The sequence below is a fragment of the Terrapene carolina genome, unplaced genomic scaffold, assembly GCF_002925995.2.
Source record: "Terrapene carolina triunguis isolate 2854851 unplaced genomic scaffold, T_m_triunguis-2.0 Scaffold66, whole genome shotgun sequence".
Taxonomy (NCBI): Eukaryota; Metazoa; Chordata; order Testudines; family Emydidae; genus Terrapene; species Terrapene triunguis.
The window spans coordinates 42,356,913-42,371,032 of NW_020664417.1; the positions used below are offsets into that span (position 1 = coordinate 42,356,913).

The 14,120-nt window shown below is 42.6% G+C and overlaps 1 protein-coding gene across 4 annotated transcripts in view; it reads left to right on the top strand.

Moving 5' to 3' along the window:
- The window catches only part of TENM3 (teneurin transmembrane protein 3), a 665,511-nt gene that overhangs the window by 383,801 nt on the left and 267,590 nt on the right, over positions 1 to 14,120 (top strand). For all 4 annotated transcript variants that reach the window (XM_024194541.2, XM_024194516.2, XM_024194527.2 and 1 more), the window contains one exon: positions 11,965 to 12,174. In XM_024194541.2, coding sequence (XP_024050309.1) covers positions 11,965 to 12,174 — 210 coding nt within the window. The remainder of the gene's footprint in view (positions 1 to 11,964; positions 12,175 to 14,120) is intronic.

Here is a 14,120-nt window from a genome sequence, read left to right on the forward strand (position 1 = left end):
CCCCCCCCCCCCCCCCCCCCCCCCCCACCGGCTCTGAAATGTCCATGGTGTTGCTCGGAGTGGAGGTGGGGTTAACCCCAAGGATCGCATCCAGCTCTTTGTAGAATCGGCAGGTCACGGGGGGAGCACCCGAGCGGCCGTTTGCGTCGCGGGCTTTGCGGTAGGCACTCCGCAGCTCCTTCACTTTAATCCTGCACTGCAGGGCGTCCCGGTCATGGTCCCTTTCCATCATGTCCTTTGATACCTTCCTGAAGGTATCATAATTCCTACGGCTGGAGCACAGCTGGGACTGTACAGCTTCCTCCCCCCAAACACTGATGAGGTCCAGCAACTCGCCATTGCTCCATGCTGGGGCTCGCTTGGCGCGTGGAGGCATGGTCACCTGGAAAGATTCGCTGATAGCACTCCACGCCACGCCGGGCTGAGCAAACAGGAAGGGGATTTTTAAAATTCCTGGGGAATGTAAAGGGTGGGTCACATGGTTGGTTACCTGAGGCCAGGGTAGTAGAGTTTGAACTGATGACCAGAGTGGCTAGAACAGGCATTGTGGGATACTGTCGAATACTTCTGGAGGCCAGTCACAGCGCATTGGGTGGCCACACTGGCGCTGCAGCGCTGCAGTGGCAGAGCAATACACGCTATTCCTCTCGGAGACGTGGAGTACATGCAGCGCTGCAACCACGGAGATACAGCGCTGCAAATGCCTTGCCAGTGTGGACGGGGAGTGAGTTACAGCGCTGGGGGCGGCTTTACAGTGCTGTAACTTGCAAGTGTAGCCAAGGCCTAAGCAGTTTTTCTTACCCCACTGGATATTGCAGTTCATAGTACAAAGGTTTCACCCTTGAAACCTGGGCCAGTCTCCTCTGTTGGAGTCTTCAGTCTTCTGAGTGTCCTTCTTGCTTGCAGCATAGGTCAGGGAAGGAGAAAGGCCCAGCATTAGGCCACTGTGTTCTGTTTTATACCCTTAGTTCATGTACTTGGAGAACACAGGTCCAGGCATCTCTGGTTGGCATTGCTGAGTCCCCAGGCAAGGGGCAATTCCCTTGGTGTGGCCTTATGCAGGTGAGTCATTGAATTGTAACTCCCTTGCTGGACAATGATGGTTGTTTGACACCCGCTCAGGCATTGGTTACTTTCCCTGCTGTTGTCTCTGTGGCGCTAATAACTGGCCGATTCCCCAACTTACAGCGTGTTTTACCGACAACCATAGAACACAATCTCATGACTTCATATGCACTAATGATATACATATTTAGATAGGACAGTGATTTTCAGCAGATCATAACCTTTCTCCTTATACCTCAGATATGCAATATCACAATTATATATAAATAAGGAATATAGGGGTTACACGGTACTCCACCATGGTATAGAATTTCACAGTATGTGAAACAAACAAACAAACAACCCCCACCCCCCAAAAAAAACCAACAACCTCATGGCAGCAAGTTTCAGTACCTGGGTCAACGTACTGGGACTCACAAGGCTTGTGCTGAGGGGCTAAAAATAGCTGTGTAGATGTTCGGCCTTAAGCTGGAGTCTGGGCTCTGAGATCCTCCCCCCACATATATTGTTCTTAGTACTAGCAGTTGTATATGTGCATTATATATGGGATTTGTGCATGATAAGTGAGATCAGAATAATGGCCATTCATTTTTTTAACCAGTGAAAAAACTAGCAAAATAGTAATGGATCTGAGTGCATAATTAAGAACTACATTTCACTTCACGTGAATTACTAATAGTTTTTGTTCCAAAAGTTTTATTCAACCCATTTATTGCATACAAAACAAATGATCTTTTTATGATGAATCTCTGTCAACAGGAATTTAGTACATTTAGGAAGATTCTGTGATCTTTAGTCTCTGTATTGCATGAACCTGAAAAGTCTCCCCCTTCCCCCCCCCCCAAAAAAAAAGAAAGAAAGAAAGAAATCTATGAATTTTTGGAATGTAAATAAAATGTAAAATAAAACAGGAGTTTTATGTACTTTTTTAATGTCACATTTTTAGCACAATATGCTGTGCTAAAGGTCATTTATGATACAAAAAGTTCATAGGTGCATAGATTTTAGGGCTAGATAGGGAACTTCTAATCGAACCCTTCATACACACACAACAGCAGGGGTTCCTCTCCCTTACTTTTCTTCAATCTTATTTTCTCTTAAACATAGTGTTTCTAACATGTTCAATACTGTTTTTGTCTGAAATACATCTGGTGATCATATAGTTTGTAATTCATGTACGCACTGTTCCAACTTGAAGGAAAGTGCTTTGCTAGCATGTGACTGATAACAGATCGAAGATGAAAGCTGAGTAATTCCTTGAAGTCAGTGTTTTTCTTTGTTATAATACATTTCTTTTATCAATAAACTTTTGACAGCCTCATTGATTCTCTGTGTTGGGTTAGCCCATGGAGTTCTTTACTGTCACCTGGTGATTTGGTTCAAGATGGAGCATTGTAGGCCTGGATGTGGAGTCTTCATGTTAAATATGAGAGTAACTCAATTCTGATCCATTTTATGTGAGTTAGTTGTGACCCTAGGCTCCTTGCAAGGTGCTAGTGCTGCATGTGTAGGGCCTGGTGTGGGCACACCTGTCCTAGGTGGTTGTTCTATTGTGTGAGTGATAAGTTCAGGATTTCCCCCCAATACCATATGCAGCTTGTATTTAATTTAAGTTGTGGGGCAAAATTTTGAAAAGCTAATGACTTAGGAGCCCAAGTCCCATTTTCAAAAGTGATGTAGGCATTTGGAGCCTATGTCTCATTGAAAGCCAATGGGACTTAGGATCCTTAGCGCCTAAACCACTTTTGAAAATGGACTTGGGCTCCTAAATTACGTAGATGCTTTTGAAAGTGTTACCCACAGTCACTGCTTTTGCACTATGACTAGTACTTCCTTATCCTTTCCATTACTACATGTCAAATGATTATAAACATTTACACTGTCTTCCCTTTGCCACCTCTTTTATAAGTTGCTCTTATCCTATTAATTTCTTTCAGCTTTTCCATCTGGGACATGGCCTCTACTGCCACTTTGATTACTTATCATTAATTAGGACTGCAGATTTTTGTAGACCTTTTCAGTCTCTTCAGTTTACCAAAGTCCCTTCTCTATTGTGCCGCCCAAAAATGAACACAGCACTATTTTTTGCAACAGAAGTACATTCTGCGTGTGTTTAATTTATCCATTATCACCTCCAGGTATATTTCTGCATTAATGCTCTTCATCTAGTCAGCTTTCTTCTGGGTTTTATTTCTTTCTTGGTTGGAAGTGGGAAGGGGCAAGTATTATTTCCATTCCAAGTTTATTTTCTTTCTGCTATATTGAATCACTCCCCACTGGACTTAGCTCAGTTTTCCAAACGCTGCAGATTTTTCTGTAGTTTTGCTTAGGGTAAAATGTTCAAAAGTATCTACGTTATTTAGAAGCCTTTGAAAGTTATATACCTCCAAATATGATGATATTAACAAATTATGTAATTACATCTTCCAGGTTATTCATTAATATTAAAGAATATTAGTCCCTATATAGAGGTCTGTGCAAAAATTGCTTAATACTTATCCTGGTTTGATTATGTGAATGTTTGATCCCTGTTTAGTAGGAAAGTTCAAGTACCAAATAGTAGTTTTATTAGCTGCTGGGAAATCTTCTGTAGGAATGTCATCAGACTTTCCAGAGGCCAGTCAATAACCCACTGAAAGGTCAGATGGACAGTCTAAAGTTGAGGTGTGACTGGGCAAGGGAAGGTGGGGGAAAGATACTATTTCCTTATTAACACAACATTTTTGATTAATTTGCTGGCAGCACTTGGACAAAAATAATTGTTTTGGCGATTTTGGGGGGGATTTTTCCTGCTGTTTATCTCAATGTATCTTTCTTCTTTGTTGTCTGAATAAGCCCCTATGGGTGCTGTAGCTATGTCACTACAGCGCCGTAGTGTAGACACTTCCTACAGCACTCAAAGGGGTTTTTCCATTACAACAGATAATTCGCCTCCCCAAGTGGCAATAGCTAGGTTGACAGAAACATTCTTCCATTGACCTAGCCATCTGAACATTGGGGGTTAGTATGGCATAGCCGCAGCACTATTGAATACATTTGAATAACTGAGGAAATTTTCAGTGTAATTGATGGACGACATAACCCTTTTTTCAGATAATACTGTTTTGGATAATTAAGGTTTACATAATCAAGGCTGTGTTGTGTATAAAGCTAATGAATGAAACTAAGAGAGGGAAAGCAAGCGCATCTTGAAAACCTACCGTGCATGCATGTGTTTCATTCTGTATCTGTGACTGATATGTTCATTTGCTCCAAAGGCGGTGCACACCTCCAACATATTGGGGTTGGGCTAGTCTGCAGTGCGAGATGTTCAAAGTCAGCCTGGAATATTTGTTTCAACATATAAGGTTTTTATAGCTCTCTTTCTGCCCATGCCTTGTTGCCTATTCCTCCTGTGTTTCCCTCTTAGAGCCCTGAAAATTTCCATTCTTCCCCTGCATTACTTCTCCAGCTAATAACCCTGTGTTTGGCTGACCATTCTGAGCTGGACATGGAGTTACTAGATCAATAGAAGGTGTTCATTGTCAAGTTCTTGGGCCAAGTTCTAATCTCAAAATTCAGTTCCTTACATAGTAATGTATTGTGCTTCCCACTAGAGAGTTAAGCCAGAAAGGGAAATATGACATGTGGAAAAGCTAAGCAAACAGTTCTGTGGGTAGAATAGAGTAGTTTTACTTCCATGGAAACCGCCCAATTAGATCTTAGCGTCTGGTTAAAACTAAATTTGAGAAATCTGATATATCGTGGGACCTGCTATATTCATTCTCGAAGCAAAAACAAAGGAGTGAAAAAAGCAATACAATGGTAGGAACATGTAAAATGGAAACAGAAAGAGGAGGTAATTCAAGATATTAATATTGACAATATATTATTAATCTAAAATGTAACATGAGGAGCTAGTGCATTTACCCAGTGTAATTGTACTGCTGAGTGCCATTAGATTAAATAATTTGAGGATGAAAAAAATTCCTGTTAATTTTTCCCTGTTATTTTAATACTGTGTTTTCATCTTGTATATGATAACAGTGCAGGTAAAGCTAATTTTCTAATTTAAATAATACATGTGATACAGCTACTTGGTTTCCAGACAGAGTGCTCCATCTACAGGCAGGATAACATTTTATTCAAAAACTTTTCAGTATCTCATTTCATGTAGAATATTAGCAGTATGCTTCTTTTCTAGAACACAGTAGAGTTTGCAAAATTGATTCTATTTGTTCTTTCGACTATGTGTCAGTATAAATCCCACTGTAGATAGGCATGCATTTTACGGCATGAGATCAGATTTTTTTTGTATATTGTGTGTATATTGGGACTATGCATGCACCTTGTGCCTCCTTGTACTGGGGGAAGTGGCTGTGACCCTCCTAGTTCAGTCTTCCTGACCATGGCAGTGCTATTTTTTCTAGCTTAAAATTTACCTTTTCAGTGAAGAATCTCCTTCTCTTCTCCTCAAATGTGGTCACTTGCCTTCCACCTTCACTACTGCCAGGGCCGGCTCCAGGCACCAGCTTAACAAGCAGGTGCTTGGGGCGGCCAAGGGAGAGGGGCGGCACCTGCGGCAATTCGGGGGCAGCAGGTCCCTCACTCCCTCTAGGAGCGAAGGACCTGCCGCTGAACTGCCGCCGCCGATCGCGGCTTTTTTTTTTTTCCAATTGCCGCCGCTGATCGCGATTGCGGCTTTTTTTTGCTTGGGGCGGCAGAAATGCTGGAGCCGGCCCTGACTACTGCACCCCACCATAAAAAAAGGACGAAGGAAGAAGAGAGACATGCACTTCTGTACACCTTCCGACATAGCAGGGTATAGTGCAGGGCCAGCATTAGGCCGATTCCACCGATTCCCTGGAATCGGGCCCCACGCTAAGAGGGCCCCGCGCCTGTGCCTAAGAGGGCCCCGCACCTTAGGCGCCTTTTAACATTTTTAATTTTTTTTACTCACCTGGCGGCGGTCCGCTCCAAGTCTTTGGCGGCATTTCAGTGGCGGAGGGGTCTGCTCTGGGTCTTCGGCGGCAATTCGGCGGCGGGGGGTCTGCTCCAGGTCTTCGGCGGCGGGGGGGGCCTTCAGTGCCGCGGAAGACACGGAGCGGACCCCCCGCCGCCAAAGTGCCGAATCGGGCCCCACAGGTCCTAAAGCCGGCCCTGGTAAAGTGCCGTGCACTGACCAACATGAAGGGCTTCAAACACTCTGGGTTTAAACCCTGCTCGATCTGCAGCAGACTCATTGGTCTGGTCGATGGGCATAGTCAAAGCCTATTCTTTCTGAGGGACAGCCATGTCCCAAATAAATGTTTGACATGTAAATCCTTCTGCTCAAGAAGTCATAATTCTAGGAATGTGTGACTGAAATTGCATCCATTAGAGCAGAGGTTCTCAACCTTTCTCTTTCTGACACCCCACCCCTAACATGCTATAAAAACTCTGCGGCCCACCTGTGCCACAATAACTGGTTTTCTGCATATAAAAGCCAGGGCTGGCATTAGGGGATAGCAAGCAGGGCAATTGCCTGGGGCCCCATGCCACAGGGATCCCCATGAAGCTACATTGCTCAGGCTCCAGCTTCAGTCCTGGGTGGCGGGGCTCAGGGAGCTGGGCTTCAGCCCCATGTGCTTGTGCTTTGGCTTTCTGCCCTGGACCCCAGATAGTCTAATGCTGGCCCTGCTTGGAGGCCCCTGTGAAACCTACTCGAGGCCCCCTACGGGGCTCCAGAGTCCTGGTTGAGAGCCACTGTACTAAAGCAATCTATGTATACCACTTCAGACCCAGAGGAAGTTAATATTTCCAAAGAATGGTCAAAAGGGTCTTCATCCATGAGCACTCTCTCAACCACATTGCACAACCCAGCAAAAGGAAGGAAGGAAAGAAGACACTATCAAAATTGGCACAGGCTACATTGTGGGCAACTGCCTCTGCCTTTAGCACCAGACGTCTCTACACCAGTATTGACACCAACAGTCCCAACATTGGCATTGAGCTCAGTGCCATCTCTCCCAATGCCAACAATGTCATCATTATAACCTGCACTGGCACCCTGACATAAGGGTGGGACTGAAGGACAGCCAAGTGGAGCCCAAGTTTAGCTTCAAACATCAGGAGATATGGCTCTGTAAGGAGGAGAAGAAGCTTCATTCCTCCAAGGGCAAGGCATCCAAGTCTGCCACTCAGTCAGAAATGATGCATAGTAAACTGGCACTGGCACAGACAAAGACACCAGTACTGACAACCACACCGATTACAGGCCCAAGATATGCCTTCATAGACTCATCGAGTTCCCCTCCATGGACATTGTTGGTATTGGAGCAGCGCCTGGCACCAGGACTTGAGCACAGGCATTGCTCCATGGCATCGCTGTTTGAAAAGTCTTATCCTTCTTCACCATCACCATATTATGCTTTCCCTCTAGCTTTGAGCAGGGATGGCTGGGCTCTGCCTTCTTGTAGTACCGTAGGGCTGACACCAGAGATGGCTATCCCATGGCACCAGCATCAAGGGAACCTGAAGTGCTTTTGATCAATACCCATATGGCATGCTACCTTGGCCATACTGGGGACTATCATCATGAGTATCTTGCAGTGGATTGCCCTCAAGTATGTCCAGGAAGAGGAGGAGATCAGGTTGCCCATGAACACTCAGGAGCTGGGGGTAGCAGATGGACAACAATATCCCCAGTGTCCACTGAAAGAATTGTCATTTTTGCCTGATGAGGCAGTGACACTAGCCCCTGTCCCCACAAGTGATGATTTTAAGACCTTTCAGATTTTCCTATCTTGTATCACAGAGACCTAGATATCAAATGAGTAGTAATACAAGAGAAATCCCAGAAACTCTTTGACATTTTGACTGCATCAGTCCCAGCCGGGGTTGCTCTCCCCATTAATGAGGGCATACTTGAGCCAGCAAAGGGGCATTTCTACCTGTCCTTCAGAACTCACAGATAATACATCAGCCATGCACTACATAAACAAAAGGGCTCCTACTCTTCGCCCCTCTGCCTGGAGGCCATCAAATTCTGGACTTGGAATGTAGTGACCCCAATGGTCCTTCATCCTTTGGGAGCAACAGCCTAGCAAACTTCCTGAGCAGGTAATCTGTGACCCTTCATAAAAGATCCTTACACAGGTTTGGCATAGGACTGGTATTCTGTCACTGGAGATCCCCCATATTAGACTTCTTTGATGTCAAGAAATACACCAAGTGTCAGAATTTGGGCTCCAAAGGAGGCCTTAGTTTAGAATCATTGTCAGATGCCTTCCTTCTGCAATGGGTCAGAGGCTGTTCTGTGCCTTTCCACTGATTACCCTGATCTCCAGGGTAATTGCCAAGATTAAAAGAGCAAAGCCAATCATTTTATAGCTTCTTATTGACCAAGACCATTTTGGATGACAGACTTCCCGCAGATGTCCATTCAGCCCTCAAACCAGCTTCCAGACCATCTGGATCTGATCTCAGTTTCAGGGCCAGATACTCCATCCAGACTAGACAGAGACTACTCGTTACAGGTCCAGGAAATACTTTACAGAGCAGGAAAACATCTACCAGAAGGCTGTACCTAGTGGAAGAGTTCTCAGTATGCGACCTCACCAGAAGTTCATTCCTAAGCTGATCTCAGATGTGTATCAAAACACAGTCGACTGCCTGTCTTTTTTTCCTGAAGCCCCACACTGCACCAAAAGAAAAGAAGTTACACACATTGGAGTTTGCTTTATTATATTGACAGGCTCACACTGTTGCACTTCTATTATTAGTTGTAATTGTGCATTGTAAAGGTAAAGCCATCTCTTCACCAAGAATATTGAAATTGATCATGTACGTTACCAGCTAGCTGGTGTACTTCTCCTTCCGAACATCAAGGCTCACTCCATCCAAGCACAGGCTACATGGTGCAGCTACTTCAGAAATGTGCCACTATCAGAAATCAGCAATGTGGAGTAATCCATTGACCTTTGCCAAACACTATGCCTTGGACTTAGTTGCTAGATCAGATGCCAAGTTTGGGAGAGAAATCCGTGTTCATATGATACACCTGAAACTCCTTATTCCCACCATCTTGAGGAGGTACTGCTTTCCAGTGGGATCCATCTCAATATATATTTGAAGAAGAAAGAATGGTTACTTAATCTATAACAATAGTGGTCTTCGAGATGTTGTCAGTGTGGATCCCTCCCTCATAGAATCATAGAATATCAGGGTTAGAAGGGACCTCAGGAGGTCATCTAGTCCAACCCCCTGCTCAAAGCAAGACCAGTCCCCAACTAAATCATCCCAGCCAGGGCTTTGTCAAGCCTGACCTTAAAAACCTCTAAGGAAGGAGATTCCACCACCTTCCTAGGTAACCCATTCCAGTGCTTCACCACCCTCCTAGTGAAAAAGTTTTTCCTAATATCCAACCTAAACCTCCCCCACTGCAACTTGAGACCGTTACTCTTTGTTCTGTCCTCTTCCTGCTCTTCAGAGTTCTCAGGTACCACAGGCTTTGAATTGTGAGAGAACCTGGGGGAGGGGGGGCTGCTCCTTCCTTTATGCCCTCACGTGGGAGCACAAAGAGGCACAGAGTGCATGTGCAACCCTGACAGACATTGAGGTTTAAAAAACTCCATGCATAAGGCACATACATAGCTACACTGGCATCCACATGACTACTACATCTCAAAGATCCACAGTTATTGTGGGGTAAGTAACCATTCTTTACCAGTTGTGGATTTTTAAGTGCCAAATATATCAATATCATTCTCTAGTCTTTATCTGGATGTATTTGGTTTATGCTTAAAATAGGAAATATTTTTCATCATGTATGCAACAGCTGTGGAATAAGTGTATATATGTTCTTTAATTGGGTTACTGGTCTAACAGAAAAGGGGGCAAAGCAGTAGACATGATATATCTTGATTTTAGTAAGGCTTTTGATACAGTCCCACATGACAGTCTCATAACCAAACTAGGGCAATGTGGTTTAGATGACATTTCTGTAAGATGGGTGCACAACTGGTTCTCAAAGAGTAGTTATCAATGGTTCACCATGAAACTTGGAGGGTCCTGTGGGGCTCAGTCCTGGGTCCAGTACTAGTCAATATTTTGCTAACTGAATATGAGTCAACAATGTCATGCATTAATAACTTGGATAATGGAGTGCAAAATATGCTTATAAAATTTGCAAATGATACTAAACTGGAAGGTATTGCAAGCATTTTGGATGACAGGATAAGAATTCAAAACAGTCTTCACAAAATGGAGAACTGGTCTGAATTTAGCAAGTTGAAATTAAATAAAGATAAGTGCAAAATAAAAGGAAAAATCAAGTGCACAACTTGATTTTTGGGAATAACTGGTTAGGTGGCAGTACTTCTGAAAAGGATATGGGGCTATAATGGATCACAAATTGAGTATGGTCATCAATGTGATGCAGTTGCAAAAGAGGCTAATATAATTCTGGGGTGTATTCACAAGAGTGTTTTATGTAAGCCGTGGGAAGTAATTGTCCTTCTATAGTCTGCAATGGTAAGGCCTCAGATGGAGTGCAGTGTCCAATTCTGGGTGCCACATCTTAGGAAAGATGTGGATAAATTGGAGAGAATCCAGAAGAGAGCAATAAAAATGATAAAAGGTTTAGAAAACCTCATGTAAGAGGAAAGGTTAAAAAAACTGGGCATATTTGGTCTTGAGAAAAGTAGACTGAGTGGGGGACATAACAGTCTTCAAATATGTTAAGGGGTGTTATAAAGATGACAATGATCAATTGTTCTACATGTTCACTGAAGGTAGAACAAGAAGAAATTGACTTAATCTGCAGAAAGGGAGATTTAGGTTAGGTATTAGGGGAAAAAATTCTAACATATTTAAGCTCTGAAATAGGCTTCCCAGGGAGGTTGTGGAATCCCCATTATTGGAGATTTTTAAGAACAGGCTGGACAAACTGTCAGGGATGGTCTAGGTCCTGCCTCAGTGCAGGGGACTTGACTTGATAACCTCTCGAGATCCCTTCCAGCCCTACATTTCTCTGATTCTATGTTTTAAAGTAACTTAATGTTAATCTCTTGTTTAGATGAATCCAAAGTTTGATAGGCCCAACATTTCACTGATTTTAAAAGTTAATGTTTGTTTTCCTTTTAATTGACATTTGTGTTTTGAAATAAGCTATAATTCCTCCCCCTTACATTGCTAAAAATCCTAGCTAAAATCCTAGCTTCTTATCAGTGGCAATTCATGTATTACAAACCCATAGTTCTGGATTTCTGCATATCTGTGATCTCAAGCATAACACTTCATGCTGTCTCTCCACTCATGCCTGTCTTTTCCATTAAAATGAGGTGGGGCTTTTTGTATACAGGAATCTTGCTCTGAAATGTACAAGAATCCTGATTTCTGAATGCTTTCATTCTGCCTGCCCACCTACAAAAGCAGAGCAGACATGCAGAATGGAGGGATGACGCAATATGTCTGTGCTTGCATGACATAAATATTCATTTCCTCAACCCAAAACAGAACCATTAGTTTTACTTTTTAGGCCCTCTGGCCGTTACAGTGTCCTTATAAAACAAAAGTCAGATTAAAAGAGTAGAAAATAATTTCTTTTGCAAATACTGGAAAAACAAACCTTTTTATACATAGTTAGTTACTTGAGACCTGAGCCTCCTCTCATCTACTACTCAGCATAGTCAAGGGGATTCCTTGTGTTACTACTCCCTGCAGTAGTGGGTGATCACAAGATCAGAACCTTACATTGTGACATTTTAAGCTTTTAAAACCATTTGTATTGCATGCTCCAGTAATATCTTTTTTTGCCCACCCTGTTTTTATTGTTTTAATAAATGACTTTCCTTCCAATGATGTAGAAAGGATTTTATTTATCTCTCATGTGATATCCTGACCCATATTTTAAAATATTTTATTTGTATTTTTCCATAGGTCCTCCCATGCCATCCTCTTCATCTAGTCCATCCGTCATTGAACATTTACATTCCCTTCCTCCATCACCCAATCTCCATGACAACCAGAGGTGGTTGCTAAGTACTAATGCCATCCAGCCAGTTCAGGACTCTGATACAGATGAGGACTATACTGCCAGCACTTATCTAGTACAGACTGGTACTGTTTCAGTTTGTCCCCCAGATCATGGTAAGAAGAGGACGACTTATCCATAGTTTGAATGCACTTTTTTATTTTCCATCGTGTTACAAAGCAATCTGATACAAGTGAAGGAAATTAAAATCACTCAATATTTTAAATTTATTTCCTTTAATTTTCACAAGTGAATGTGTACTTTCAAGAATGCAGAATAAGCAAGAGTAGAAATTGACCTTATGTGGTATATAAGATGAAAGTAGTTTATCTAAGTTATTTTAGAAGTAGTAATCACATACAGCAGTAACCACTAATTGTATATTGTATATTATAACTCACAGTGAAGGTCTGACTACCCTACATTTATGGTTCTTTTCAAATGATAAGCTGAAGTTTGTTAAACTGACATGGTATTTAGCTTCAACATTTTGGGGGTATGTCCTACTGACTAACTTCCCCAAATGCAGAGGTCCCAGACACATTGGGGCTGATGTGGTTTTACTGCCCAGAAGGGCAGGATTTGGAGAACTCATGCAGCCTTGAAACACCCCCTGTTAAGATGGAGGAAGCTTTTTTTAAAACAACTAACAAAATCATCCAAATCACAGGACTTGGTAGTGATGGGGGACTTCAACTACCCAGACATCTGTTGGGAAAATAATACAGCAGTGCACAGATATCCAACAAGTTCTTGGAATGTATTGGAGACAATTTTTTAATTCAGAAGGTGGAGAAAGCTACTCGGGGGGAGGCTGTTCTAGATTTGATTTGACGAATAGGGAGGAACTGGTTGAGAATTTGAAAGTGGAAGGCAACTTGGATGAAAGTGATCATGAAATGGTAGAGTTCATGATTCTAAGCAATGGTAGGAGGGAGAACAGCACAATAAAGACAATGGATTTCAAGAAGGCAGATTTTAGCAAACTCAGAGAATTGGTAGGTAAAATCCCATGGGAAGCAAGTCTAAGAGGAAAAACAATTGAAGACAGTTGGCAGTTTTTCAAAGAGACATTAGTAAGGGCACAAGAGCAAATTATCCCACTGCGTAGGAAAGATAGGAAGTATGGCAAGAGACCACCCTTAACCTGGCTTAACCAGGAGATCTTCAATTAACTAAAACTCAAAAAAGAGTCCTACAAAAAGTGGAAACTCGGTCAAATTACAAAGGATGAATATAAACAAGTAACACAAGTATGTAGGGACAAAATTACAAAAGCCAAGGCACAAAACGAGATCAAACTAGCTAGGGACATAAAGGGAAACAAGAAAATGTTCTACAAATACATTAGAAACATGAGGAAGACCAAGGACGGAGTAGGCCCATTACTCAATGAGGGGGGGAAGACAGTAACAGAAAATGTGGAAATGGCAGAAGTGCTTAATGACTTCTTTGTTTTGGTTTTCACCCAGAAGATTGGTGGCGATTGGACATCTAACATAGTGAATGCCAGTGAAAATGAGGTAGGATCAGAGTCTAAATAGGGAAAGAACAAGTGAAAAATTACTTAGACAAGTTAGATGTCTTCAGATCACCAGAGCCTGATGAAATGTATCCTAGAGTACTCAAGGAACTATCTGAGCCATTAGCAATTAGCTTTGAAAAGTCATGGAAGATGGGAGACATTCCAGAAGACTGGAAAAGGGAAAATATAGTGCCCATCTATAAAAAGGGAAATAAGGACAACCTGGGGAATTACAGACCAGTCAGCTTCACTTCTGTATCCGGAAAGATAATGGAGCAAATAATTAAGCAATCAATTTGCAAACACCTAGAAGATAATAAGGTGATAAATAACAGTCAGCATGGATTTGTCAAGAACAGATCATGTCAAACCAACCTGATAGCTTTCTTTGACAGGGTAACAAGCCTTGTAGATATCAGAGGGGTAGCCGTGTTAGTCTGAATCTGTAAAAAGCAACAGAGGGTCCTGTGGCACCCTTTAAGACTAACAGAAGTATTGGAGCATAAGCTTTCGTGGGTGAATGCCCACTTCATCAGA